General features: G+C 34.7%; 2 protein-coding genes across 7 annotated transcripts; both read right to left on the bottom strand.

Annotated features, from left to right (window-relative positions):
* Window positions 1–894: 894 nt before the first annotated feature.
* rbp5 (retinol binding protein 1a, cellular) lies at window positions 895–5,715 on the bottom strand. Of its 2 annotated transcripts, none has more exons than XM_058746946.1 (4): window positions 4,575–5,715; window positions 3,537–3,721; window positions 3,242–3,343; window positions 895–1,903 (listed from the first exon to the last, which is right to left on the bottom strand). In XM_058746946.1, exons 1-4 carry the CDS (start codon window positions 4,648–4,650, stop codon window positions 1,850–1,852), a joined length of 417 nt encoding a protein of 138 aa, XP_058602929.1. In that variant the 5' UTR covers window positions 4,651–5,715; the 3' UTR covers window positions 895–1,849. The 2 variants fall into 2 exon arrangements, with proteins under 2 accessions (XP_058602929.1, XP_058602930.1); XM_058746947.1 differs by having other exon boundaries at window positions 3,537–3,675.
* Window positions 5,716–5,843: 128 nt separating this feature from the next.
* On the bottom strand, window positions 5,844–26,175 carry ptpn6 (protein tyrosine phosphatase non-receptor type 6). Of its 5 annotated transcripts, XM_058746942.1 has the most exons (17): window positions 24,626–24,778; window positions 24,282–24,436; window positions 24,047–24,075; window positions 23,116–23,238; window positions 21,137–21,331; window positions 16,046–16,226; window positions 13,804–13,920; window positions 13,230–13,355; window positions 12,325–12,421; window positions 12,113–12,192; window positions 11,862–12,008; window positions 11,554–11,688; window positions 10,901–11,055; window positions 9,559–9,626; window positions 8,594–8,745; window positions 6,875–6,948; window positions 5,844–6,285 (listed from the first exon to the last, which is right to left on the bottom strand). In XM_058746942.1, the coding sequence occupies exons 3-17, from the start codon at window positions 24,052–24,054 to the stop codon at window positions 6,183–6,185; spliced, it is 1,761 nt and encodes a 586-aa protein (XP_058602925.1). In that variant the 5' UTR covers window positions 24,055–24,075; window positions 24,282–24,436; window positions 24,626–24,778; the 3' UTR covers window positions 5,844–6,182. The 5 variants fall into 5 exon arrangements, with proteins under 5 accessions (XP_058602925.1, XP_058602928.1, XP_058602927.1 ...); XM_058746945.1 differs by lacking the exons at window positions 24,282–24,436; window positions 24,626–24,778 and adding an exon at window positions 26,021–26,175; XM_058746944.1 differs by lacking the exon at window positions 24,282–24,436 and having other exon boundaries at window positions 24,626–24,772.
* Window positions 26,176–26,632: the final 457 nt, after the last annotated feature.

Genomic DNA, 26,632 nt, shown 5'->3' with positions numbered 1-26,632 from the left:
TCATATGTAATATAAATAAGTGGTAGAATCAGTAGATAACACTTTAAAAATGGCTACATGTGACCTTACATGTTTGAGTCTCTACCGCTATATATTATCAACTATATAAACTAACTTCACAAGTTTCACTTGTGACTGCACTGATAGAGCAAGATCATTTCCTTTATTTGTCCTCTTTCGTGGAAATGCTTTTAAATTCCTCATATTTTTTAATGTAATTTTTTAATCTGTAATCTCGCTGGGTCTCTCGCGAGAAGTGAATTACACTTGCTCTGTGTTGCGATTGGCTGTTTGCCACTGATGTCACACATTCATGTGCACGTGATCCACAAACTCAGGATCAAAGCCTGAGTTGACAAAGAAAGTTGATGATCAGCATCATGGTAGCAATAAAGCCAGATTGGAGTGGTTTGGTTTTGTCAACTCAAAACTAATCCTATAACTCTGAATTTGTTCATATGGTACAGGCCCCTGGTCTTACCAGAAGATGTCACAACTGACACCGTAGACTTTTCTTTACAGACCTGTTAGTCCGAGTTAGCAAAATATTACGTTTCCAAGTCCATTATCGCCCCTTAGAGGTAAAATGAGGAAATTGCAAAAAAAGGAAGGCGTTTCATTTTTTACTGTCTTATTGAAATGTATCAAGGTTTCATATAATAATGTTCAATTTTTAGTTATTTTTTCGTTAATGTTTTGGAAAGCAGTCTTTTGTGCTCACCTGGACTGCATTTATTTGATTAAAATGGAGAAATATTATTACAATTTAAAGTAACATTTCTATTTGAACACATTTTAAAATGTAATTTATCTCTGCCATACCAAAACAGATTTTTCAGCAGCCATTACTCAGTCTTCAGTGTCACATGATTCTTAGGAAATTATTCAAATATGTTGATTTGGTGCTCAATAAACATTTTATTAATGTTAGAAATGTTAAAAACAGTGATGCTTATTTTTATTATGCATTTTATTACGGAAACCATGATCAGAATTTTTTGATGAACAGAAAGTTTAACAATCTAAAATTATACATATCTTTACTGTCACTTTTGATCAATTTAATGCATACTTGCTAAATAAAATTGTTAATTTAAAAGAAAAATCTTACTATGCCCACACTTTGAACAGTTGTGTAGATAGATAGATAGATAGATAGAGTGCATTGTTATCAATATTGCAATTAGCATCGGTATTAGTATAGTATAGGAAATGCATTCAAACAAACAGGATTTTATGGTAATATAAATGGTTATATTCTAGAGTGGACAAATAAAACTACAAGACATTTCAGACCACACGTTACAGCACTTTTAGACAATGCATTTACAGCAATTATTTAAAATTCTATCATGTAGATTTATCAAATCCATTATTTCTAATATTTGTCAATCCAGTAGCAGGACACTGGACATTAAATGTAATTTAGTAATGAAGAATTCAAGTTGCTCTTGACTAGCTAAACCACTTGCTGATTTAGTCATTAATTTTTCTTACGGTAAACATATCTGCATAATACACTATTAGGGTGCTATGGATCCAGCCTGATCCATATATTACAGTACCATTCCTGAATGTTCACAGAGGGCAATGGGGCTTTATTGTCGTGATCTCATTTGAACTTTGTATTTTGGTTTGGTTGCAGCTGTGAAGAGAAAACGGTGCTGTAAAAGCGGATACATTTTTATAGAGTGAAACCAATTTCTTCATTTGTAGTCTCCATTTAAACACTACTTTTTGTGGCTCAGAGACAAATCACTGTTGTGATATGGCCTTTTTCTGAACCCTGAGCTCTAAGAACAATCTGAGCTCAAAACCCCTAGCAAATGGCCCCTCTGTTTCTCTCTCCTCACTCAGCCTTCTTAAAGACTTGCTTGGCAGTGACATCCTGAACCCTCATCTCCTGCAGAGAGAGAGAGAGAGATGTGACAGAAGAAAAAAGGATGAAGGACATTGTGAGAGATTCATAGTAGTATCCCAATTGTTAAAAGATTCGATTGGGTTTAATCCAAGAACTAAAGACATTCAGAGAAGGTCCCATCACACACTGTGCCTTGAATAAACCCTTGAATACCAGGTTGGTCCATTGAAACCATTCCTAAAATGAAAGTACCGTTTCTATAAATGAAAAGAACCAAAATGAAAAGATTTTTTTAATCACTTTGAAAGTTGTCTCTTATACTTACAAAGGCTGAATTCATTTGTATAAAAGTGAAATAACAGTAATATTGTAAAATATTACTACAATTTAAAATAAGAGTTTTCTATTTTAATATATTTTAAAATGTATTTTATTTCTTTGATGGCAAATCTAAATTTCCAGCAGCCATTACTCCAGTTGTCTGTCTCACATGATCCTTTAGAAATCATTCTGATATGCTGGTTGGTGCTCAAAAAACACTTCTAATTATTATCGATGTTGAAAACAATTAATATAGTTGTTGAAACTATGATAACTTTTCTCAGGATACTTTGCATAGAAAGTACAAAAGAACAGCATTTAAAATACAAATCCTTTGTACAACTGTCTTTAACATCACTTTTGATCAATTTAACACATCCTGCTGAATAAAAGTACCAATATCTTTACAAAAATTTATATATATATATATATATATATATATATATATATATATATATATATATATATATATATATATATATATATATATATATATATATATATATATATATATATATATATATATATATATATGCGTGCGTGTATGTATGCATGTATGTATGCATGTATGTATGTATATATACACACACATACATACATATATATATATATACACACACATATACTTTTGGTTGAACCCAAAAAGAATGGTTTCCATTTAAACTAGCCCACTAGAGGCCCATCACTCATTTAATCTCCTCCTCCCCCTCATCATCTCTTCTTTCACCTACTCTTTTCATTTTGGTTTGTTTCTTTTCTCAAGCTTTTCATAATTGCCAAAGATTTGCCATTAAATTAAAAAAAATAAATAATTGAACAATTTAGAAATAAAAAATATATATGCGCAAACACGTTTATATAAATTTCACTCAATTTATAACAGTACTCCCCTATTATTCTATGTTACTGAAAAACCTTCATAGTTTTATCAAAAACTTTTAGTCTAATTTTACATTGTACATAACATGCAAGTTACTTTATATAAGGGTCCTCCAGACCCTGAATAACACATATATGTAAAGCTGTTTTCCTGGCCCAGGACAATCCCTGCTTGCTTACCAAATGGAGGAGGTTTCCTTCTAGCCAGTGTGTCCAGCCTCTGCCCTCTTTCTCTCCTCGCTGCTCGCAGACCAATTTATCACCGTCCCAGTTCACTGTGGTCTGAAACATATGGAGAACATTATCCATTAGCGACACACATACCACGCTTTCCCACACTCCTTTGTCTGGCTGATGTTACTTTTAAAGGGGCCCATGTGTTTCTCACAAATACATTACAAATGGGTTAACTAGGAAAAAATATATTTAACACAAAAAAAAAAAAAAACATGCGCACACACACACACACACACACCTGGCACTTTCGCCCATCAACCGGTCCCAGGTCCTCAGTGAACTCCTGTCCCAAAGTGAAGTCCATGTCAAAGTTCCTAAAGGTGGTGACCGTCTTAATCTTCATTTCGCCAGAGTTCAGATTGTGCTCAATATGTTTGCTGGGTTTCAGAATGCAAACGACTTTCCTTAATGCATAATTAACATCTGATGACAAGAGAAGTGATTAGCAAAGATTCTGTTAATATTTACTTCATGTTGTTCCAAACCATTTTTTTTTTCTTTAGTGAAAAGTTTTTTTTTCTGAAAAAGGTTTTCCCATCCAGTCTGAAGGATTTGTTCTGAAATAAGAATGTTCTTGAACTCACAGATTCAATGATCCGGTTGCACACGCAGTGGTGAAAGATGATTATCAGTGTAAAAACAGCTTGCATTTCAGCTTTTTCATCACTCAGAAGTTATTGTATGAATTCAGAAGATTTGGAATATAATGCATGAATTGTGTGATCATTTTTGTGATATTTTCATGGTGATTTTAAGTCTGAACGCTCCATTATTGCAAACAACTTTTCAATCATTTTTTTTCCACAAAAAAAGTCATTCATACATACAATTTTGAAACATCATTTTCATTTTTAGATGAACTAACCCTTTCACACCACGCATAACATGATGAGACCAGTATTACAAGGTTTTTTCCCAATGAATATGGATATGATAAAGGGTTCATGGACAAATTCAGACAAGTCTTCACTTTTCCAGTTGTATTCTTCACAAACCAAATTGCTATGATCTCGTTTATGCTTTCTCCCCCAAGGCAAGAAGATGATTGGATTGGATTTCATTACATTAACCCAGATTAAAAGGCGGTACATCATCCTCATGTTAACAGAGATTTTAAGACAGGTGGAAGAGGAACATCAAGGTCAACACAAGCATCAAGTTACAATCAAAGTGAGTCACTGTAGTTCGTTTTGAATATACTATGAGAGTTCACTGATCATCATAAGACCTTAAACTGCCAGAAAAATAAAAACATATAAAATATATTGTTGCTTACCCAAAGCCGCGAGATATTCTTCAAAATTTTCCTGGGAAACCATGTGGTAAATGCCAGTATAATTAGGTTTGGACATTCTCTCGGTTTGTTTTTTGCTTGACACGAATCCAACTAAACTTGTGTATCCACCGTGGGCTCGCTTTTCCCTCTGGTTATCTGTCTGGATCTCTATCCGTGTCTCTAGGCAGCACTATTGCATTGTACGCTAGCTAATTTGGTTAAATTATAGCGCGATTGACGCCGTTTCCTACTAACAGCACGCGAAGTGAAAGACACAGAGCAGAATCCGTGGTCAGTGTTCCCGGAAATTTATTCCGTGATGTTGCGTTACACAACGCTCCAAGACCTAGCTCCGGTTCGTCCTCTGTAAAGTAGACCCAAAAGCGGCTATGACTCCTCCCAAACCAGCTCAACTCCGAAGAGCGAAGACCAAATCCTCCCTGATTTTGGGATTGCTTTGCAGGCGTTAAGGGGAGGCGCTACAGGTGGACGGGTACCTGAGGTTCTGTCAAAATGTAACTTTAATATATAAAAATACACACACAAAAAGAATGAGGTATTGTAAATTTACCCCTTTAAAATATGTAAATTAGGAGTCATCTTATTAAATATACAATGTCTATAGAAAGTGTCATTTCCGTTACTTGAAATGAAATAAAAGGCAACATTTCATATTTTAATTTAGTTTAATTCGATGTAGTGAAAAATATAAAGCTGCTAGCTAATATGAGCAAAATGTCAGTTGGTAATGATTGTCGGTCCTAAAAAATATTGTTTGTCAATTATAGGACCAATTACAATATTACAATAATATTTAGAATAATAATATATCTAATATTTTATTCTAAGAATAATATTTATTCTTCAGTAATTTTCTGACAGTTTGATAGAAGTTAGGTAATACTGAAAACAAAATATTTTTAAACCCAATCATAATTTACGTCTGTACCTCAAAATGCTCTCTCTCACACTCTTTTTCTCTGACACACTTTGTTCTGTTGCTCATGTGGCACTCCGTTAAGTCTCCGTTCATTTCTCCTAATGTTTTCCCCGCTGTGCCTCTGTGTTAAACGAGGTCAGCCCTGTATGGGGTTCACTGATCAAGGGCCACATTTGACCCTGATGTCTACAGCTCTCTGATGTAAAGAATATGAATGAGTCAGGTCCCTCTCTCTCTGGCATCAGGCCAGAGTTTGTGCGTATCATCTCTGCAGGACATCAACCTTTCCGTTCGGCCTCACTGTTAAAATAACATCCCGGAAAATTAAACATACTATGCAAACATGCCTTCATTTTATTACAGCAGATAAACATAATGGCTGGGATGACAGTCTTTGGACATGACTTTTATTAAAACTGAGAACGAGTGGATGATTTATATCAATTACAACTTAGTGAATTGACTTAACAAATTTTTACTAAATGTGAAAAAAAATTAACAAATACACAGACAAAAACAGCAAGATTTGTTTGATAATGTCAAATAGTTTGGCATCTCTGTAAAACCCTGGCTCAGTTTTATTTAAAACCGCTGAAAACATGTTTAAAAATAAGCTGTACAATCATGAAGCAAAATTTAATTTCATCTTCTTTCTTTTTTTCTATTTTTTATCGTTTCCTGACAGATCCACTCTTCTTATCCTCCGATTTCTGCTTTTTGACATCTTTCTTTCCCTTTGCTCCCAGATTCTCATAAACGTCTTCATTTTTTCTGAAAAAAGAAAAAAAAAAATTACTGTAACTGATTAGTCACTAAATTATAGTAGTCATCATAACCATCCCAACTTCTAGAGAAACAAAGGAGTGAATGAGAAGTCCACTGCAATGCTTGGATTTAAATGCAGTTAGACTTCATTATCCAGAAGTTGTTATGATTATACTTAGTTGTTTTAGTAAGTTCTCATTTTATTTGCAGTCTACAACATTTGAATGTTTTGTCAACATCTTGAGCTATTAACTGACCCAAACCACAAAAACGTGAGAGAGAGGCTTGCCAAACACTGCCCGGTACGCCAATGTTTAATTCTACTCTGTGATTAGAGCAAGGACAAACTGAAACAATACCAGATCTGAGATAGAATGTCCAACTCAATCCTTCTCTTTCTCTTTCAGTTGGACATTGCACAATGGTTCTAAGGCTTCCAAAAAGCTTGTGTAAGCAGATGGCTGTGTGACTGAGAGATCTTTGAACTGCCTACTAAACTGGTCATCAGTTCGAGGAAGATAAGGGGACGTGAGAGGAATGTTTCTGGATGGTTGTGCGAGTACTTGGGATACACTACAAGCAGAAGTCTACTTACTTTGCAGAGGCTTTGCGACTGGCCTTCAGGTGTTTAGGCTGAATTGAGAGATTTCCATATTCGGTTTCTGTTTCCTGTAACAGAAAGTTTAACAAAAATTAATAGCAATACTATGTACAACAGATGGGAGACACAGATAACTGGATATCAGTCTTATCTTCCTTTTTTTACAGTGTCGACTTTGATTAGATATTGCATGGGAACCGTTTTGAGGGCAAACGGATATACTACTGTTCAAATGTTTGGGGTCATTAAGTTTGTTTAATATTTTCAAAAGAGGTGCTTATGCTCATCAAGCTGCATTTATTTGACCAAAAATACAGTAAAACAATAATACTGTGAAATATTATTACAATTTGTAGAAACTGTTTTTAATTTAACTTCCTTAGACCCTGAGTCCTCAGTCAAGAACATTATATGTTAGTGAATTTGTTTGAGACTATACATGCCATACAGACTATACAAGTCTGGAAGTTCTATTCAAAGCAAATTCAGGGCTTTTCAGAGATGCCAGATGTTTGGAAGTTTCACCATGACCACTCCCTCTCCTTGGTCTTTAAAAATGGCTGACATTAATTTAGGGATCAAATTGAACACTCTTATGGAAATATGATAATATTTTGACTTTTTTTTTTAACTGTCATAAATCAACTTGTCAGGACAATGTTATGGGGTTTCAAATCAAAATGTGACTTTCTGTTACGAAACAGGACGTTGATTTCATACATGTCCACTGTAGAGGACACCAGGACTAAAAGCATGTTTATTACGCATTTTTGGAGACACAACAAATGAATAGGGAAAGAAATTATATTTAAATATTCCTATGAAATATTAGATATTATTATGAAAATCTTGCCAATTATTACTCCCATTATTACACTTATTTTTTCATTGCATTTTGCCCCAAGAACACATAAATATGCAAATTAGATACAGTTTATAGATACATTGTATACAATGGGAAAACCCGTTTATGGCCATTTTATACACATACTGCATAAAGAAAAGAAAAATGGTATATCAAATCAAAGTTGAGAATCATCTTTATACAATGTTTGGTTTTTAAAAAATCATGAAACCTAAAAATGTTTTGGTGATTAAATAAAAATCAATTGTATGCATGTTTTTTTTTTTTAACAATTGAGTCCCAGTGTCCATAACATAACATATGAATAAAATATAATTTTTCAAAATTGTTATTTTTCCTTTTTTTTTTCTTATGCTCTAAACAATGAAATTACATAAAAATAATAATTCACAAAATTTTTTTTTTTTTTTTTGGGTCTCAAGAGGCTAATATATTTAAAACGTAATTTATTCTGTGATGGCAAAGCTGAATTTTCAACAGTCGTTACTCCAATCTTCAGTGTCACATGATCCTTCAGAAATCAGTCTAATTATAATGATTTGTTGCTCAAGACGCATTTCTTATCAATGCTGAAATCAATTGAACTGCTTAATATTTTTGTGGAAACTGTGACACATTTTTCTTCCAGGATACTTTGAGAAATAGAAAGTTCAAAAGAACAGCACTTGCTTGAAATAGAAAACTTTTGTAACTTTATAAATGTATTAACTGTCACTTTTTTGCTAAATAAAAGTATTAATTCTTTTAAATATCTTACTGACCCCAAACCAAATACTGGCTCAATTTCATTTTATTCCCTTTATTGCATTACAAAAACCTCTCACCATGTTCCTCAGGCATTTTCTTACCATGACAGCCCTTCGTGTGACCTTCCTCGAATCTATATACTGTAGCACAGCCAAGTAGATGAACTTGTACTGTGCTTCGGTTTGCACCATGCCGGACCGCTGCTCTCTAACCATCTGAATACACTTCTGGATGTCGATGTCACAGTCCAGACCTGACAAAGACAACATCTTTAGAATCATTTGAAAAAACTGCGACCAGGATCTAGGATGAAGTACCACCCTGAGGTGATCATGTGAAATGTGGTTGCAACAACTAAGAATAAGCCTATTATGAGATTATAAGACTATCTGTATTGATTTGTGTAAAATCTGGACCATTTAGAAGGGAAGCATTTTAGCCAAACATATTGTAGGTTCCCGAAAGCCTGAGAACATTCACAGGTTATAATGCTTTAATCAATGTGATTGCACTGCATTAACCCCAAGTTGCAATAAAAATGATCAACTATAATGTGTCTCCTGCTGAGAGAGCTGATCTAAAATGAATTTTGCTATGGTAATGTTTCGAGATAAAGGTGAATATTGAAAGTAGTGACCCTCTCTAGAATGTTTGAGCTTAAATAAAATTGTAAACCTCTCATTAAGAGCTGGAATTAGAATTCACAGGATTCCAGAGGTTTGAGTAAAAACAACCTAAATACACAAATTTTTCCACTATGTTTTGACACTTTTATTGCATTCAAGGTATTTGTGTAATGAGTTCATCAGTTCTCTGGGAGTCAAACCTATGACCTTTCATGTGACGTTGCCAAAGAATGGTACCATGAAGGTATTACCAGGACAATCCCAGAGGTTTTAAGCGCTTTTCTAAAAGGGCACAATGGCTAATATCTTGCTTCAGCTAGGGACTAAACCAGAAACCATCCGGATACCAGGCTGCTGACTTTTTAAAACCTCACAGAAAGCAGTTTTTTTTCCAGAGTAGAAAAGTAAGAAAACCTCAACACAGAGTGATATAAACTCACCTTTAACATCAATGTTATCTATAAGCATGTCGATTACCACAATGGTTCCTGTTCGCCCAATACCAGCACTGCCAAAACACATTAAGCAACAAATAACTGAAGATGTCTCTTCAAGCTTGCAGAGATCATGACACACTGAATTTCCCATAGCACATGTTAATACTAAAGAGTAAACAAACTATTCATTTTAAAGTGGAAAGTATGGGATCATGAAAAGTTCAAGCATGTATTGTGATTACGAAATGCTAAGTGGTGTGACTACTGCCTAAACCTCCCTGCCTAACACCGTCAGCGTGTATTACATTTCATGCCAAGATATGAAATGTACTACACTGTTCTCTTTGTTAATAAAATAAAAACTTTATTTTAGTTTATTTATTTAAACATCTGAATATTCTTGACATTAAACCAACTAAAAACTGCATATTGGGATAGTTCACCCAAAAATGAACATTCTGTCACTAATTGCTCACCCTCATGTCATTCCAAACCGTTAGCCCTTTGTTCATCTTTGGAACACAAATTAAGATATTTTTATGCATTCTGAGAGCTCTCTGACCCTCCCATAGACAGCAATGTAATTAACACAATCAAGGTCCAGAAACGTAGTAAGGAGATCGGTAAAATAATCCATGTGACATCAGGGGTTCAACCATAATTTTACAAAGCTATGAGATTCATTTTTGTATGCAAAGAAAACAAAAACAACGACTTTATTCAACAATTCGTCTCCTCCGCGTCACCCTAGCGCCATTTTTGAGAGTCTCCACTGAATGTAAACAGCTTATGCTGTTCTTTGTAAGCTGCGCCACACAGATACGTTTTCTACATCGTTTACACTTTGATTTGTGGCTTCGTAAAATTACGGTTGAACCCCTGATGTCACATGGATTATTTTACCGATCTCCTTACTACATTTCTGGAAATTTATTGTGGTAATTACATTGCTGTCTATGGTAGGGTCAGACTGCTTTCAGAATTCATCAAAAATATCTTAATTTGTGTTCCGAAGATGAACAAAGGTCTTACGGGTTCGGAACAACATGAGGGTGAGTAATTAATGACAGAATTTTCATTTTTGGGCGAACTTTCCCTTTAAATGATCCTAACTTTTTCAAACTATTTGGAGTTCACTACAAAAAAAATCAAATTAATAAAAAATATGGCTTTTCCCAAAGATGTCTGCAAAATAAGTGGCATTTAAACCAGCATCAGTGTTTAATGCTGTCTATAAAATGTCAAGAATATTCAGATCTGAAATAGCATGAAATAGAATGTTTTGTGCTCATGAAGACCCCAAGTGGTAGATTAAGTTATAAGAGGCTCTGTTGTGAGTAAGTACCTGCAGTGGATGATCATAGGTCCAGTTCTAGACAGTTCTTCCTGTTTGACGTTGACCTGCTCCAGAAAGCTAAGCACTCCACCAGGCTCTTGTGGCACGCCGTGATCCGGCCAGCTCAAATATTGGTAGTGCCAAATGGTGCGAGCTGGCTCTTTCTGAAATCAGAAAAGTAAAGAGATTTCTGATTTCAGAAACATTTCACTTATATTTTAATTAAAAAAAATACTACTGCCAGCATAACGATTTTAGTGAAAAGATGTCATTAAAATGAACATAAATAGTTTTTTGTACATAAGGCACGTGTTCATGAAAAACTCATTTGAAAAATGAATATAAGGCACACAAGTCTTAATTTTACTTTATTTATTGTTCTAAAGTTTTTCAAAGTGGTCTCATGTGGTGCTTAAAGTGCTCTCATTTTTTGAATTTTGATCTAACCATAATGAAACTGTGTTTGTTAATAACAGAAAAGCCACATTTTAAAGATACAATACTGTGTTCTCATGATACTGTTTTGTCAAGGCAAAGGTAAAGTGCATTGAAAGAGAATGAGATACAAGTTCAGAAACTGGGCCGCAGGTGCTGTATGCAGAAATGTGGTGTGTGCTAGTGTGAATGTTTGCACAAAGGTATTGAAAAGACTGTTTTCTTACCCGTTGTGGTGCTGTGAGCTCCATCACTCTGACCTTGTAATCAGCGGCATCCTTCTCAGTCAGTAACTTCACCACATATCTGCCTGCTTCCTTTGACTCTCCTTCAGTAGTAGGCCAGTATGGCACACACTTATTCTGCAGAGGGCGCATGCAACAAGAAAAGGAACTGTATATTTTAAATGTTACATTTGCAGTCGAGACATTTTCTACTTTTTTTACAGCAAAGCTATAATAGTACATATATTTAATAATAATACAAATTAATAATACTAAACAAATAAATTGAAAGAATGTCAACAATTACTAACCCGTCCTTTCTCAACCTCCCTTGTTGTCATGACGATTACTCGTGACTCTTCTTGCCATACCATTTGCCAGAAATCGTTTACAGTTGTTGCGAGGCAGCCTTGACAAGCAATGTAAACTTTCTGTTCATTAATATCCATTAATTTGTTCTGTGAACACAGACATATAGAAAGGGAGAGGAGGGAAAAGAGAGGGTTTAACGCAAGAATTTGAGAGATTTATGATTATGTTGTGATTTATGTTTTGGACGTACTACAACGTAGTTGGCATTGATGTAATCAGAGCCGACAACATTGGGATCTGCATTTTGCAGGGTAACCCTAGTGTGATCAACTGAAAAGAGAATAAATTTGAATATTTATTATAAAAACTGTCAGAATTTATGCAACTTATCTCTATTAAACTTATATTTCATTTATATGTTTTTCAAAGAAATACTGTATTGTGATCAGATTAATTTCTCACAGGGAAGGATGTTCTTGTATCTGTTTTTGCTTTTGTTTTCTGGTCTCATTCCTTCATCTCTGCTCTTCGATACCTTAGTTTCCAACTTCTGCAGCGCCTGCAAACAGAAAAACTGATTTATAGATCAGAAATAGCACAGACACTGAGAGAAATTAAGATAGAGAGTACACGTGACCACATCCTGCTCGTTGAGTGTAGCTCTGAACGACCGTTTGGCTCCTGTGGTCTAACCGTACTACGACCAGAGAGCATTGTGCGAATTTTAGCAACAATTCTTTTTGCCAACCTGTACCAAGTGTTATAAGTACAAAAATGGCTGTAAAAATGCATGAATTGTCTTTAATCAGACTCATAAGCTCATGTAAATGATGTGGGGAAAAAAACTTGATGGTTATAAAACATATGCCAGCGACTTCATCTCTTTTTGCAATTTATGTCAAAAAAATAAATGTAAAAACACAAAATGTAAAAAATAAATAAATCCAAATAATCATCTCTTATGATCTAACTGCCTTGGATGAACAAAAAGTGGGCCAAAGGCAAAAATGGATTATGCAGAACGGGAAATACAGCCTCTGTTGTGGCCTAACAGTGTGAACCCAAAACTACCACACAATGTTTTTTTTTTATAAAACTTTTATAAAAGTTTTTTTTACATACTAATCTGTATAGTTTAATTTAATTCACTATTTAAATTACTAAATGTTTTTGTAATTGTGGTTTCTCCTAGGCAAGGAATTCCATATTAATATATTTCAATTCATTTTCTTTTGAGTACCATTACTGCAATATTTTCAAAATATATCCCACAATGAGTTAATAAAATGTAGCCTTGCTACTAATGCATGAAGAACTTGTGATTCATCTACAGCAGGTGGTGAATAACCTTTAAACATGCCACTCACGTCAAACTCTTCCCAGAACCCAGCTTTTATCTTTTTATCGGCCCCGTCCATGTTATCTGAGGTCTGGTCGAGCTGCTTTACTCTGCTCTCAATATCAGCTGCATTCAACCTTGTGGAGTAATAAGGCTGAGGAAAAGGGTAGACACCAAAACAAATGAAAACAGGGAGAAGAGCAAGACATCAACATAGAGAGACAGAAAAGTGTAGGAGACACACAACATGAAGGAGGAGAGAGAGACAGACAGACAGACAGAAAGGGTGGGGATTAATCACAACTTTAAAGGTGCTTCCCACAGTTCTTTAAAATGTGCCATTTTGTCACACTAATTAAAAAAAACTCAAATCAGATTAACAAATCGGTTTTCTTACAACATTTTTAAAGGGTTTTAGATTTTAGCTTAATATCTCAAAATGTCTAAGCTAATGTGACCAAACCTAACAGTCAGTTTCCACAGTGCTGCGGTTAATACCAGAAGCTGGTTAGCTGCTAGTGCTTTTGTTGCACATCTTGCTTGACATTTAAGACATTTATGTTGGCATGAAAAACCCACCTCTGATTACAAATGTTCTTTACCTGTTTGAGGTAAACCATTGTCCCAGACAACTCCTCAATACCAGTGCGTTTGAAATGCTCCACAAGGTCTGTCAAAGTGTCAAAAACATCTTTACCACCAACAGTGTAACAGTCATTCTGAAAATAAACAGATGTAAGAAATGAAAAGTTAATCAGTCAGTTGGATTCATACACAACGGTAACATGGGGTTCACTGGCACCTTAACTGGATGCCAAAATGGACCTCCAAATAATAATATTATTAAAACATAAACACTGTGTGAGAAAGCATATGTGACCCTGGACCACAAAACCAGTCATAAGGGGCAATTTTTAAATAAATAATAAATAAGCTTTCCATTGATGTATGGTTTGTTAGGATAGGACAATATTTGACTCTCTGAAAATCTGGAATCTGAGGGTGCAAAAAAAATCGAAATATTGCCAAAATCGCCTTTAAATATGTCCAAATGAAGTTCTTAGCAATGCATATTACTAATCAAAAATTAAGTTTTGACATATTTACGGTAGGAAATTTACAAAATATCTTCATGGAACATGAGCTTTACTTAATATCCTAATGATTTTTGGCATAAAAGAACAATCGATAATTTTGACCCATACAATGTATTGTTGGCTATTGCTACAAATATACCCCAGCGACTTATGACTACTTTTGTGCTCCAGGGTCACATATTAAACTTTTTGTTTTACTCATAAATGTTACTTCCTTTGAGATTACTGCATTTACTTTTGACCAACATGCCAAGGTTTTTTTAATTGGATGTACCTTATTTATATTTTGAGTTGACACAAGCCTTGTTCATCACATTAACTATGGCTGTGCTGAAAATGTCCAAAAGCCTTTTTATGAATAAGTTTGCTTGAAAATTTGCTTCTGCTATCCTTATTAAAAAAGTAATACATAAATGGACGTTTGGATTTTACTTTAATACTACAACCTGTGAGAATGCGCATTAAACTTTAAATGACATCACCCAAAATGGCAGCACAAAAGCTTTCTGTGTCTTTAAATCAGATTAACAGAAGCTGTCCACTGGTGAGAGCTTACATTTTCCTAGATAAAATAGGGTTAACTTAGGCTGATTTCAAAAGTTTTAGACCTTAACAGAATTGTTTGGTTCTCTGAGCTGATTAGAACCGTCCTCACAGAACAGTTTGTTCTGTTAATCTGCTCAGAGGGGAGCAACACAACGACGGTGTTTTGTGTGCTTTGAACCTCATTAAAGCACATACACACACGCACATACCAGTGGAATAAATAAACAATTGACAGGCAGTGCGTTGACCTGATTTTCCCTTGGTCATAATCGTCTACCATTCATTTGAAAAGCTCAACAATAGCGCTTATTTAGAGCCCTGAGTGGAGCATGCCCACCCCGCTGCCGTTTGCACACACTTATGACTCAAAGTTCAGTGGCGTTTTTCAGGTAAGCACATGCGTGTGAATCAATGTCATGCTGTGTGTACCGTATGTATTTAAATGCTTTACTCTGCATATCTTTAAGTATGTCAAATTTGTTCATGAGTATGCATGTCAAACTGTGTGAATGTGTACAAATATCATACTGTGTGTATGTATGTCAGACTGCAAATATATTTCCATAAGCAAGTTTTTTTTTTTTTACTTAATTTTTATTTTCTAAATGTATAAAAACATTCAAAGCATGATAATTCGGTCATCATTTAGTCACCCTCAACTCTCAAACAGAAAAAAACTATATTTTAAAGAGTGTGGGTAACCAAACAGCAGTTGGTCCGCACTGACTTCCACAGTATGGACTGTTTGGTCTCAATCACACCATGTATAGTGCCTTCAGAAATTTGATAACACTCAATGCATGAGGGTTGGAACAAAATCAGCATTAATCCTATTCATTTTGTGATGACTCTGTATTGATAAGGGACAACACACACACAAAAAAGTTTTTAAAAGCTTAATATACTGTATATTTATTGGGGGGGAAATTCAGAACATAGAAAAATGCTAGAGCTATTTATAACAAATTAGCCATTTATGTTGTTATTAGTGTGTAATCCTGTATTGCTCAGCTTCAATTGCATATCCGTTTAATGATAAGGATTTTTGCTGATTTTGTCCAAAACCTTACTTGAAGGGAAGTGTAACTAAATACTGGACTTGAAACAAGCTTATGTTAACACTCAATCCAGATACTTGGTTTTAAAATGAAAGCAAACCATTGATTTTGTTTGACTCACAATCATACATGTCTGCACTTACATTGCACATGACCTTGATATGGGAGACCCTCCTACCAGAACTGGTCATATCATCTGTCAGCACAGACAGAACAAAGTCTCCTGGTTTGGAGAGCGACTCCCTCACCAGGAACGTCCCGGGCTCATCACGCTCTCGGAGCAGCTTCTCAGCACTTGGACCTGACAAGTGGCCATGGTACCACCTGAGGATACAAAAACAAAGGGGGAAAAAGTCATTCTGAAGTTCATATTACTATAGGTACTACATATTACTGTAGATGCTCTCACAATAGAAACTTTTAAAAAGTAAACCATAGCTTATTTATTTGTGAATTGCATTTCCTGCTTAATGAGAATAAATTGACATCTCTGACGCAAACAAACCCATCAAGGTATTTAGAGGATGACAGTGCCTAAAAATAAAAAAACAAGAGCCAAATGCAGCTGCACCACAAACCACTACAGCCATGAACACAAAAACAAGAGGTTGAACATTTATGTCACAATTATACTTCCAGCATGCATATATTTATTAGCAATGCATTTCTGGATCATGATGCAAAAGCATGTCATGTACTGTATGTCTCCTCCAGTACTCATGCTCTTGCATACTAAAATGTGAGTTAACAATTGGGCTCAGTTCTCAATTTCTACATCTTAGCTTCCTGTACTGCGGTCGGAAAATTTTCTGATGACAAGATTTCTTGACTCGAGACTTTAGTGTATTTTTAGCTTGTCCTTCCTTCTCTCTTCTCTCTTGAGAAAAAAAAAAAAAGGCTTGCTAAATCGCCCTTCTGGGGGTTCTTCCATGATTGCTCTTTGACAATTATAACCGGTGAATTATAATTTTGCTGCTTCTGAATAATAATACTTTTTTTTTTTTTTAAAGTAAAAATATAAATAAAAAAGAAATAATTAAGTAGTTTATTGTTATATTATTACATAAAAACATTTGTGATAACAAATGCAACTTTAACACTAATAAAATGAAAGAAATTGCTATAAATGTCAATTTTATTTATATAGCACTATTAAACACAACCAAAGTTGACCAGGGTTCTGCAAAAACAAGATAAATAGAAAATGGCACATTGAAAAAATTCTAAAAATAAAAATTCAATAAAACGATACAATAACAGCAATAAAATACAGTGCAATGATGCGTCATCACTGGTTATATGCCAAGTCAAAAAGATTAAATAAAGTTTTTTTTCGCTTGGACTTAAAACATACAAAAGAGGAGCAGATCTAATAGAAATGGGCAAGTCATTCCTGAGTCTGGGGGCATTTATAATAGTGCAATTTATATTTTTAGTAGACTAAATCTTGTTAATGCGATTCTATGTTCCCATACTACACATATTTAAATGACCAGAGGTTAAGCATATGTGACTGGCACATGTTTCAGCTGGACAACTGTCTTATTATTAAGACACCATGTCATGCAAACAGCCGTCTTTGTGTTTCTAAACATCAGTAATATTTTCAGTGCGTCTTGATCTTTTTAGGCCTCCATAAAGGGATCTAGACCTTTGCTCTTTTATGTTTTCAGTTTAGATTGGACTTGTGATCAAAGTTACAGGTTCTGGCATTAAACGTAATATTTTATATGAGTGTCAAATGTATATACATCTGTATATACAACACTATCTGTCATTGCAAATTCTCTTCCAAGTTATCATAACTTGCATGCTAGACTTGAGAACATAATTTTCTTTCCGCATAGAAACTCTTGTGTGAAATGACATCAAGTCTCTCCTTATTAATTGTTTATATAAGAGACGCTCATCCTAACTAAGAAACTGCTGTTATATATATACCTACAGTACAGTACTGTCTTCTCATTTCCTCTGTGAACTTATATTTAAGTGTAAGCATTTACTTTTTCAATGAAAGTCAGTCAGAGTTGTTTTGACCCCAGTGACTTTTTTAGTATGGGCAAAAACATTTCTGAAAACATCTTCTTTTGTGTTACGCAGAAGAAAGTCAGTCATACAGGTTTGGACCGATATTATGGAGAGTATATGATGACTTTCTCATTTGATATCTCTAATTTCTAGAAAACACAAGAAAGAATGTTCTAGAAAGTTTAATGGTGTTAAAACCACGAAGGGAAACGAACTTTACAGGCAGATGATAACACATAAACTTAGTAAGCCACTGTAACACTTTTATGGGACAAAAATGTAGAAAAGTGTTACACTGAGTTTGGCTGTGACCTCAGTTTGCATACATTAGGTTCTCTGTCCGTTAAACAACACGCATCAAGCAGCTCATCATGAGCATGACCAAAAAAGAGAAAAAGATAGACAGAAGGGTGAGGGACAAAGAGAGACATAGGAGCGATGAAGGAAGGCCTGAATGGGTCTGGTCACTGTTTGCAAATGTGTCAAAACTAAAGTTTCCAACCGCAGTTGAGAAGAGGAAGTCAGACACATGGCAGAGGGAGGGGTGGAGTGTGTCTGCAATTCAAGGTGCATTAAAATGAAATAAAATGCTTAAAGAAAATCAGTGACCAAGATGGTGAATCTGGGAGTCAAAATCTTACTTAAACCTGAAAATAAATGGGAAAACTTAACAACACACCAACATTTTGGCATAAAATGAATGACGTTTTAAGATTTGCACCATTTCTAAGTCACTAATCAAATATGCAAATTTGTGACATTAATCTTGTGATCTCCTGTGCACAGAGGGTCAGATGCTTTTGCTTCTATTGATCATTGTGGACATGATCATCAGGTTTTACACAAATTTGTGGAGCTCAGGCAACTTGACAACCAAATATTAAGTCTAATTCCGAATATTAAGTCTACTAAGTTGAAATTAAATTCAACATTTTTCTCATAGTTTTATGCAGATGATATGAAATAATATAAAATATAATATGATATGCATCTGTAATTCAAAAGAGTAATTACATAAAAGACTGCAAAAGACATTATTAGCAGTCTCATATGTTTGCACTTTTATAATTATTAAAATCTAAAAATGACTTTATACTTTATATAATTATCATTAATTATAATGAATAAAAATTCACTTTGTTAGATTATTAATAATTAGTTCAATCAATTTTACTGCATTTTTTTAGACGGTTTTAATTGTCATCTTTTTTTTGTAGCATTACATAAATAACTAACTATATAACATAACTACAAAAAGAAATCTGAAATATTTCACACCTATGTGTGTAAGTTTTTACATTCGCACCATAGAGACACTGTGTGCAGACAAAGAAGGGAAACTAACAGAGGGAAAAAAAAACAATATTTAAGTCCGCAATATCTGTGCATAACATGCATTTTCAGTGCTTATTATTACAGCCAGCATTAACACTCCGACACGCAAGTATGGTTTACTGAAGCAATGTGTATCTTACATTAATCATGTTGAAAAGCTTGTGATTAGCAATTCTGATCCAGGATTGTGTGTCTGTGACCCATATAAACAGGAGAAATTGATACAGTATACTGTGTAAAGTTCTCCAATTGTCCGGTCAAATGCAAATTGTATGCAGAATCTGATGTAGATGGATTTAAGTGCAGGCTAATGTTCTTAAACGATTTATACTTGCTGATCGCATTAACATGTCTCTTTAACATGAATCATTAACATGAATCTGTTGCTGTTTGGTGATTTTACTCTTTACTTGATAAGATTAACTTTAGTGGTGGAAGGAATTTTGGAGATGTGTATCAAGTTTTGTTCCTCGGTTTCTGATGTAATTGAAAGTAGAATGTGGAAGAAATCCAATGTGTGATAACATGGCTGATCTAACAAAATGCTTTTCTCAAATCAATGCACAAACAGCAGGGACGGAAAGTCCTCTGAGGTGACATTTTGCCTTGCACAAGTTTATAGTGGCAGTGTTACAGTAGCCTATAACAAGCTTTTCTATTAATTTGCCATTAACCTTTTGGCATAGTGACCAGTGTTGGGAAAGCTACCTGAAATACTAATGTTATACTATTTTATCCTTGTTTTTGTTTACAAGCTAACACAAAGTGGCTAACTAGGTCAGGATTCAATGTAGTTAACTTGTTTTTGCTTTGATCTTGTTTGTTTTTAGCTTAGCTACACTATGAGCTATTATTATACTAGCCACACCAGCTATAGCAAAAACTAATTAAAGTACATTGAAGCCCTGTAATGAACCACTTTTTGTTAACTTGTACTGTCGCTAGAGTAGCATTTACCTGCCATAAAAAAGAAGTTCAGGCTCTCAGTTAGCATAGCAGTATTTGAACGGATAAATTTACGTAAAATACCACAACTACAACACTCCCAAGCAATCTCCAAAAGGGCAAAGCAGAAAAACTTCCTTTACCGAAAGGCTGTGTGTTAGGTAAAATAAATGTAAATTCCTAGCCTTATGAGGCAAATGACTTTCCATGGGCAGAAAATTGTGGCTATGTTTACATGGACAACAATAATTTGACTATTGGATCCACTACAGCAGCAGTCTAAATATAAATTTGCAAACATGATTTTCCGATTACTCAAAAAGTGCTATGCTTATCTGCGTTAAGTTTAACATCAAACAATGAAGTAGCATAATACTAGATCTGGAAATGCAACATTATTATTTTGACCTTTTGAGTTTTTCACTTTTTTCTGACTAAACACTTGACCATCCTGCTGTTTTGAATAAAATAACAACCTAACTTTAGAAACGACTGCAGCCAGAATGGTTGGTGTTACATATATGAATATAATCAATGTCAATATGCATTATAAACAAGCATGAATATAAGGTGGATCTATGTATCAGTGTTTGGGGTGCCTCCTTAATTGGGATATGGTGTTGCAAAAGCAAACAGGGTAGGAATGGAATAGTTGAAATGGAATAGTTCCATACGCAATCTATGCAAACATAACCAGAATATTTGACATGATTAAGAAAGTGAATATTACTTTGCATAGACAAGGTTAACAAATACAGATGAAACTCTGTCACAGAAAGCTTTGAAATATGGTATATAAGTGTCTCAGAAACAATTTAGATCAAACCAAAGTCAAATAAAACTGCTTGTATTAGCTATTTCGTTCAGTTAATTTTGGAAATACTCCCCAACATCTTCAGGATGAAGGATCAAATACGATGGCTTACCTCTCAGTGGTGGGATCAGAACAGTTTAATGGGTATTTGAGCTCAATAACGGTCCCATCTTTATCCTGTAGAGTTCCATGATCTCCAGTGTAGTATTCCACCAACTCAGCCAACGTCGCAAACTTCTCCCCGCCGTACAGGTCATAATAATCACCCGTGTTCTGAATCCTAATGTGTGTGATTATGTCTCCCACTCTGAGAGACAGAGGAAGAGAAGGAAAGAGGACTGGTGATGCATCACGCTCAGTAAAATTCAATTATTTCTATTTATTGATAGAACATGGCATCTGAAAATAATTAATCAATGTCCCCAAACAAAAACTGCTTTAAACAGGACATAATGTCACAGGAAATGGTGTAATAGTAACTTAACAGTGTGTAGAAACTTTAGGTGAGTATGAAGTAATTACTTAACCTGAAGTCTTTTTCACAAAGGATCGCAGTAATATTTTCCATCATAGATATTGATTACCCATATTCATTGTGTTTTCTCAGGCTAGCAGGTTTGAAGAAATCATTAGCTTCTCCGAAAATAGTATTTAAGTATGCCAGAAAACTAGTTTTGGTTACGTGGTTTGGAACTAGACTAAACAACATATCAGATATGTGGCACAGGAAAGAGGACACATAATACTAAGATATAAATGGAGGATCAATTCACTTCCTTTCTCTCCATTTTTGTCAGTTTTATAAAATTCCAATTAATTAAAACCTTCAAAGCTTGTCCATAAAATCTGAAAACTGATAAATGGAATGATTTTACACTAAATTAGAATGTTATTAACAGTTCATTTCAATTATTGTTGTTAATGTTGTGATTTTATTTTACCCCTAAATAAAGGTTTACTAAACTACAAATACTAAACTACAAATGTGGTTAAATGAAGATGTTGACAAAACCATACAACCACAATTGAGTTGCAAATATCAAAACTGAAAAAGTATGATTAGTTTCTAGGTTGCACGCAGAAAATATGTAATTGTTATAGTTATGAACTGCAATTCAGTATAATTGTCAGAATCATACGGCACTACATGTGCCAGTTTTGTGCTGTTGACACTGATATTTGCCCTTTAAAAAATGAACTGGCATTACACTGGCATTTAGTAACATTAACTAGTTGTGTGACAACATCCAAGACACACATCGCATGCAATTAAATACTAATCAGCATATTGATGTTTTCCATTATTAAGCAGACATTTTTTATATTACGTAGATCAGAGAGAAATAAACACATTGTACGTCTGGAGCATGTTTGAAAGTCTATATGTATCTATATGTAACAAGCAAATTAGGTTTTATAGTCTGTGGAATTAATAAAAACATATAGATAAATGTGAGAATTACTGCACTGTTATGTGAAGTGAAGTGAACTGTTGGTGAAAGTTGCATGGCAGATAATGAGTAAAATTAAAAAAAAGAAAATACTTTTTCATGAAAACATATGTCCATTAATATTTTTAAAGGTCAGAAAACCATGACCCACACAAAGCTTCTGAAAAGAACGGAGACAAAAGCGCCACATATTATATAAATACAGAATCAAATTATCACCACATACAATGAAATGTTTATTCCCACACTGTGCGCGATGTCTGTCTAATGAAAAAAACTGCTTGCCATCTATTCCAAAATAAGTAAGAATTAGTTTGAGGGGAAGTATACGTTGTAAATGTTTCTCAACAAGCTTGTGTTTCTTTACAACTAAACACGGTCAGGCAAATTAGAGTAAGAAAGACAAAAGCTCAAACCAATCAAATACAGAAACGTTTAGTAAATAAAAGAAAGCTTTTTTTTGTTTTTTAGCCAACACAGAAAGGCTTTCTTTTACTAAAGCAGAAAGTAACAGAAAGCTATGAAGGCTATCTATCCCCCAATCTGACCTCAGCTTATCCTCAGAACCAAATCTTCTCTAAATTACATAAAAGTGGCTCAAGACAGATATTCTTATCATATCAAACCAAAAGTGCTATACCTAACAGACAGGGAGAAATCGCCCACATTCTTCTTGCTGGGTCGGGCCAGGAAGCTGCCATGGACACCTCGGCTCTTCAAAACGGTCTCTGCGTCTATTCCAGACAGATCTCTGTGGAACCACCTGTTCAACATGTAAATGAGCATATGTTAGAGTCAGACATGCTAGAGATGATAATATAACATTTTATATGAGAGGTCTGACATGAATGGCACAACATACTGTACGTGGATGACTTAACTGCATGCAAGCCAAATATTTCACAAAAATAAGTTTAGTAGGTTTTAAATGATAAAAAAAACAATATGTTGTTCAAAAAAGACAAAATATTTGGACACTTTGTGGCAGTGTAGTGCAATATTAGTGTAAAATATGCATAGTTAATGTGCTAAACTACACCTGTGGTTAGAACACCTGTCTGAACCCTAACTGACATAAAACATCCACATCTTGAATTTTGTTATCTAATGCAACTTTATGGTACTTTATAGGTACACACACGAGTACCTAGAGTATTTGAACACTTTTATAAATGCGCAAATATAATGTAATAATAACGAAGTGATTTAATGCAATTATTTGCGCATATATACACACACACACACACACACACACACACACACACACACACATATATATATATATATAAAAAATGGTATGAAGCACATGCAACAAGAAGCAGCAAACTCTACCAAGGCCTACCAAACCACCAAGTGCATTTGCAGAAATGCACATACACGTGCAGCCAGACATGCATCAGCATATAAATACACCTTGCACCTTGCAGTTATGTATAAAAAATACAAACACTTTGCAAGGCTCAAAGATAAGAGTCTGTGGTGCAAAACACAAGAGTAGCAAAACTGAAAAGGGGAAGATGAGGAGTTGAACAAGATTGGAACAAGAGTGCATGAAGTCTGTCTCAACTTACCGGACCATCTTCCTTTTTCAAATGTTCCTCTTCCAGTCAAAAGGAAAAAAAAAAAGCCAATGCACATTAATATACGTATTAAATATGATACAGGCAAACACAATAATCCAGAGCAGTAAAATACAGACTTCCTCTCTTCGTGTCATACGTCAGGACTCATCCCTCTTTCTATAACCAGTGCAGTAATATCCCTACACATCCAACCACAACCATCATTTGACTAGCGGCTTCATACCTGCCCTCTTTGCTTTTCCTTTCTCTCGAAATGTAAACAGTTTTTCGGTGCTTTGAAGAGCAGGTTGTCCTGACAGTGTATATAAGCCTGTCGTATGTCCCTCCCTCTCTCACTCTCTCATGCACTGTTACAAACTTCTTCCTTCCTTTTTGTGGCTTTTTCATAAAACAGTGAAAGCAAACAAGATGGGTAGAGAAAGATACAGAGATGTCAGATTCATTTCTGTTCTTTTTGTTAAAAACGAATTATCAGACAAACATCCAGCTCACCATGTGAAACTACAAATGTCAAATAGAGGAACTATAGGCAGTGCAAAACAACAATGACAATGAAATGCAAATTACCCTCTCTTACTGCTTCCTCTCTCCAGTGGCTTTCTGAATTTATTTAATCTTTCTTTTGCTCCCTGACTTTCTTCTTTTACGCCTTTTTCCTTGCAGACTGATTTTACAGGCCAGGTGTTATCGAGGCTGACAGTTAAAGTCCATTTGTTTAGTTATACATTGCACTTCCTTGTTTCCAGACCTTCCCCTCACTCTCTCTCACACACACACACACACACACACACACAAATAAACACATGAGGAAGCACAGCAACCTGACATATGTTTTGTGTTGTTAATTGCATAATTTACATTATTTTTTTTACTACATCAAAATGGCCTAAGGTACATATATAAAATAATAACTACCATAATGCACCACAAGGCCAGCATTGTATTCTAAAAATAAATGGTTTTAGTACTAGAGTTATTTAACTAAAATAACCCTGCTTCACACTAACTTTAAAAAAAAATTGGGATCATGACATTCTTTAATGTCTTTAGTGTTGACTTTTGATCAATGTAATGCATCTTTGCTGAATAAAAGTATGAATTTACTGACCCAAAATAAGTACTGACCCAAATAAATAAATGGTTAAAATCTTCACCTGACACAATTTAACATACTTTAAACTAATACGTCATCCAAAAAGGGGGAGAATTTCTGCTTTGCAAAGGTTACTCTCTAGCCTCTAGGTCACAACTATAATATTTGAATACTTGTAAAGTCCAGGATCCAGTTTCATACCACATAACAAAATGTTTTTTCAAAAGCTTTTCTAAGTGACTCTTTCAGAACACAGAACCATATTTACAGACACATAAAAAAAAAAGATATATAATAGTACCTGCAGTGGTGAAGGTGTGTATTTAGGAAGTTAAAGATCAAATATTCTAAAAACCCTAAACACACATTTCTAGAAACACCTTGCAGTTTGACAGGTGATCAAAATAGTGCATCTTCTTTTTTAATATTATATATAAAAGCTCCATGAATCAAAGTAATTTGTAAGTCTGCACTAGCTCAATGACATTTTAATTTAATCATACTTTTAACTCAAAACCCTGAAACCACATTTTAAGGGACCAGCAAAAAGAGGTTACTGGTGGGGGTGAGTTAGATAACAGTTAATTACAGAGTCTGGGCTGGATGTGGTTGGTTGGATTATGATTTGGAGCACAGAGAGTAAGACAGCACTGCAGAACAGAAAAGCCGTCTTGAATCCGATCCTGACATCAACAGGAAGTCCATGAATATGTATGAGGGCATATGTATAAAGAGAAGTTTCGACCAGCATACTGAATCCATCTTCTAAAAAACGCTAATGTATTTATAAAAATAATTCAACCTTTTCAATTTAATCTACACTGACAAAGTAGTAACAATAAGTACCATGGTAAAGCCAATTCCCTTACCTACATTACATGCTTTTGTCCTCTTCAATACGTTGTTGTACACACACGCGCACACAGGTATCCGATGTCCAGTTCTGTGCTTGAATGGAATAGAATTGATCAAACATTGTTTGTGTACCATGCAGATTGATCTAACGAAATGCAAAGGGAAGGCTTAACTAACTAGACTTGCAAGTCTTCTCTGCCCAAAGCATTTGCTCTGATAAGTTATCTGCCTCCACCCAGCCATTTACGTTAATTGTCATAATTTCCCCATCCTGTTTTTTTGTCACTTAACTCACTTGAATTCGACTATTTTTCCCAATCTGATTCAGATTCAAAAATACCTTACACTCTCATAGACAGTTCTGTGAGGTTTCTGTCTTACAAACTGCACAGTAAATTTCCCAGTGTTAAATCAACACTGCTTGGTGTACATATTATGGACCAGTTCCCATATGTACACCAAGCGGTGTTGATTTAACACCGGGAAAATTACTGTGTGGTGTGTATGGGAGACCACATTTTTGCTACTTAGTACGATTCACTCTGCAGAACACATTTGAATACCCAAATGGAATCCATGAATTTATTTTAGGGGATCAATAATGAATTAAAACAAGGTAAAATGTG

The sequence above is a fragment of the Onychostoma macrolepis genome, chromosome 16, assembly GCF_012432095.1.
Source record: "Onychostoma macrolepis isolate SWU-2019 chromosome 16, ASM1243209v1, whole genome shotgun sequence".
Taxonomy (NCBI): domain Eukaryota; kingdom Metazoa; phylum Chordata; class Actinopteri; order Cypriniformes; family Cyprinidae; genus Onychostoma; species Onychostoma macrolepis.
This window is presented reverse-complemented; position numbering and strand designations above follow the sequence as displayed.

What these genes read in the sequence shown, in the direction of transcription:
- rbp5 (XM_058746946.1), bottom strand. Translation starts at nt 4,650, where the DNA reads ATGTCCAAACCTAATTATACTGGCATTTACCACATGGTTTCCCAGGAA. An exon ending in AGAATATCTCGCGGCTTTGG is followed by an intron (nt 3,722 to 4,574) that starts GTAAGCAACAAT and finishes TCTTGTCATCAG; the next exon opens with ATGTTAATTATGCATTAAGG. An exon ending in TTGATGGGCGAAAGTGCCAG is followed by an intron (nt 3,344 to 3,536) that starts GTGTGTGTGTGT and finishes CATATGTTTCAG; the next exon opens with ACCACAGTGAACTGGGACGG.
- ptpn6 (XM_058746941.1), bottom strand. Translation starts at nt 23,261, where the DNA reads ATGCTCATTTACATGTTGAACAGGTGGTTCCACAGAGATCTGTCTGGA. An exon ending in ATATCAAGGTCATGTGCAAT is followed by an intron (nt 13,921 to 16,045) that starts GTAAGTGCAGAC and finishes GTTTATTTTCAG; the next exon opens with AATGACTGTTACACTGTTGG. An exon ending in TCACACGAAGGGCTGTCATG is followed by an intron (nt 6,949 to 8,593) that starts GTAAGAAAATGC and finishes TTTCTGTTACAG; the next exon opens with GAAACAGAAACCGAATATGG.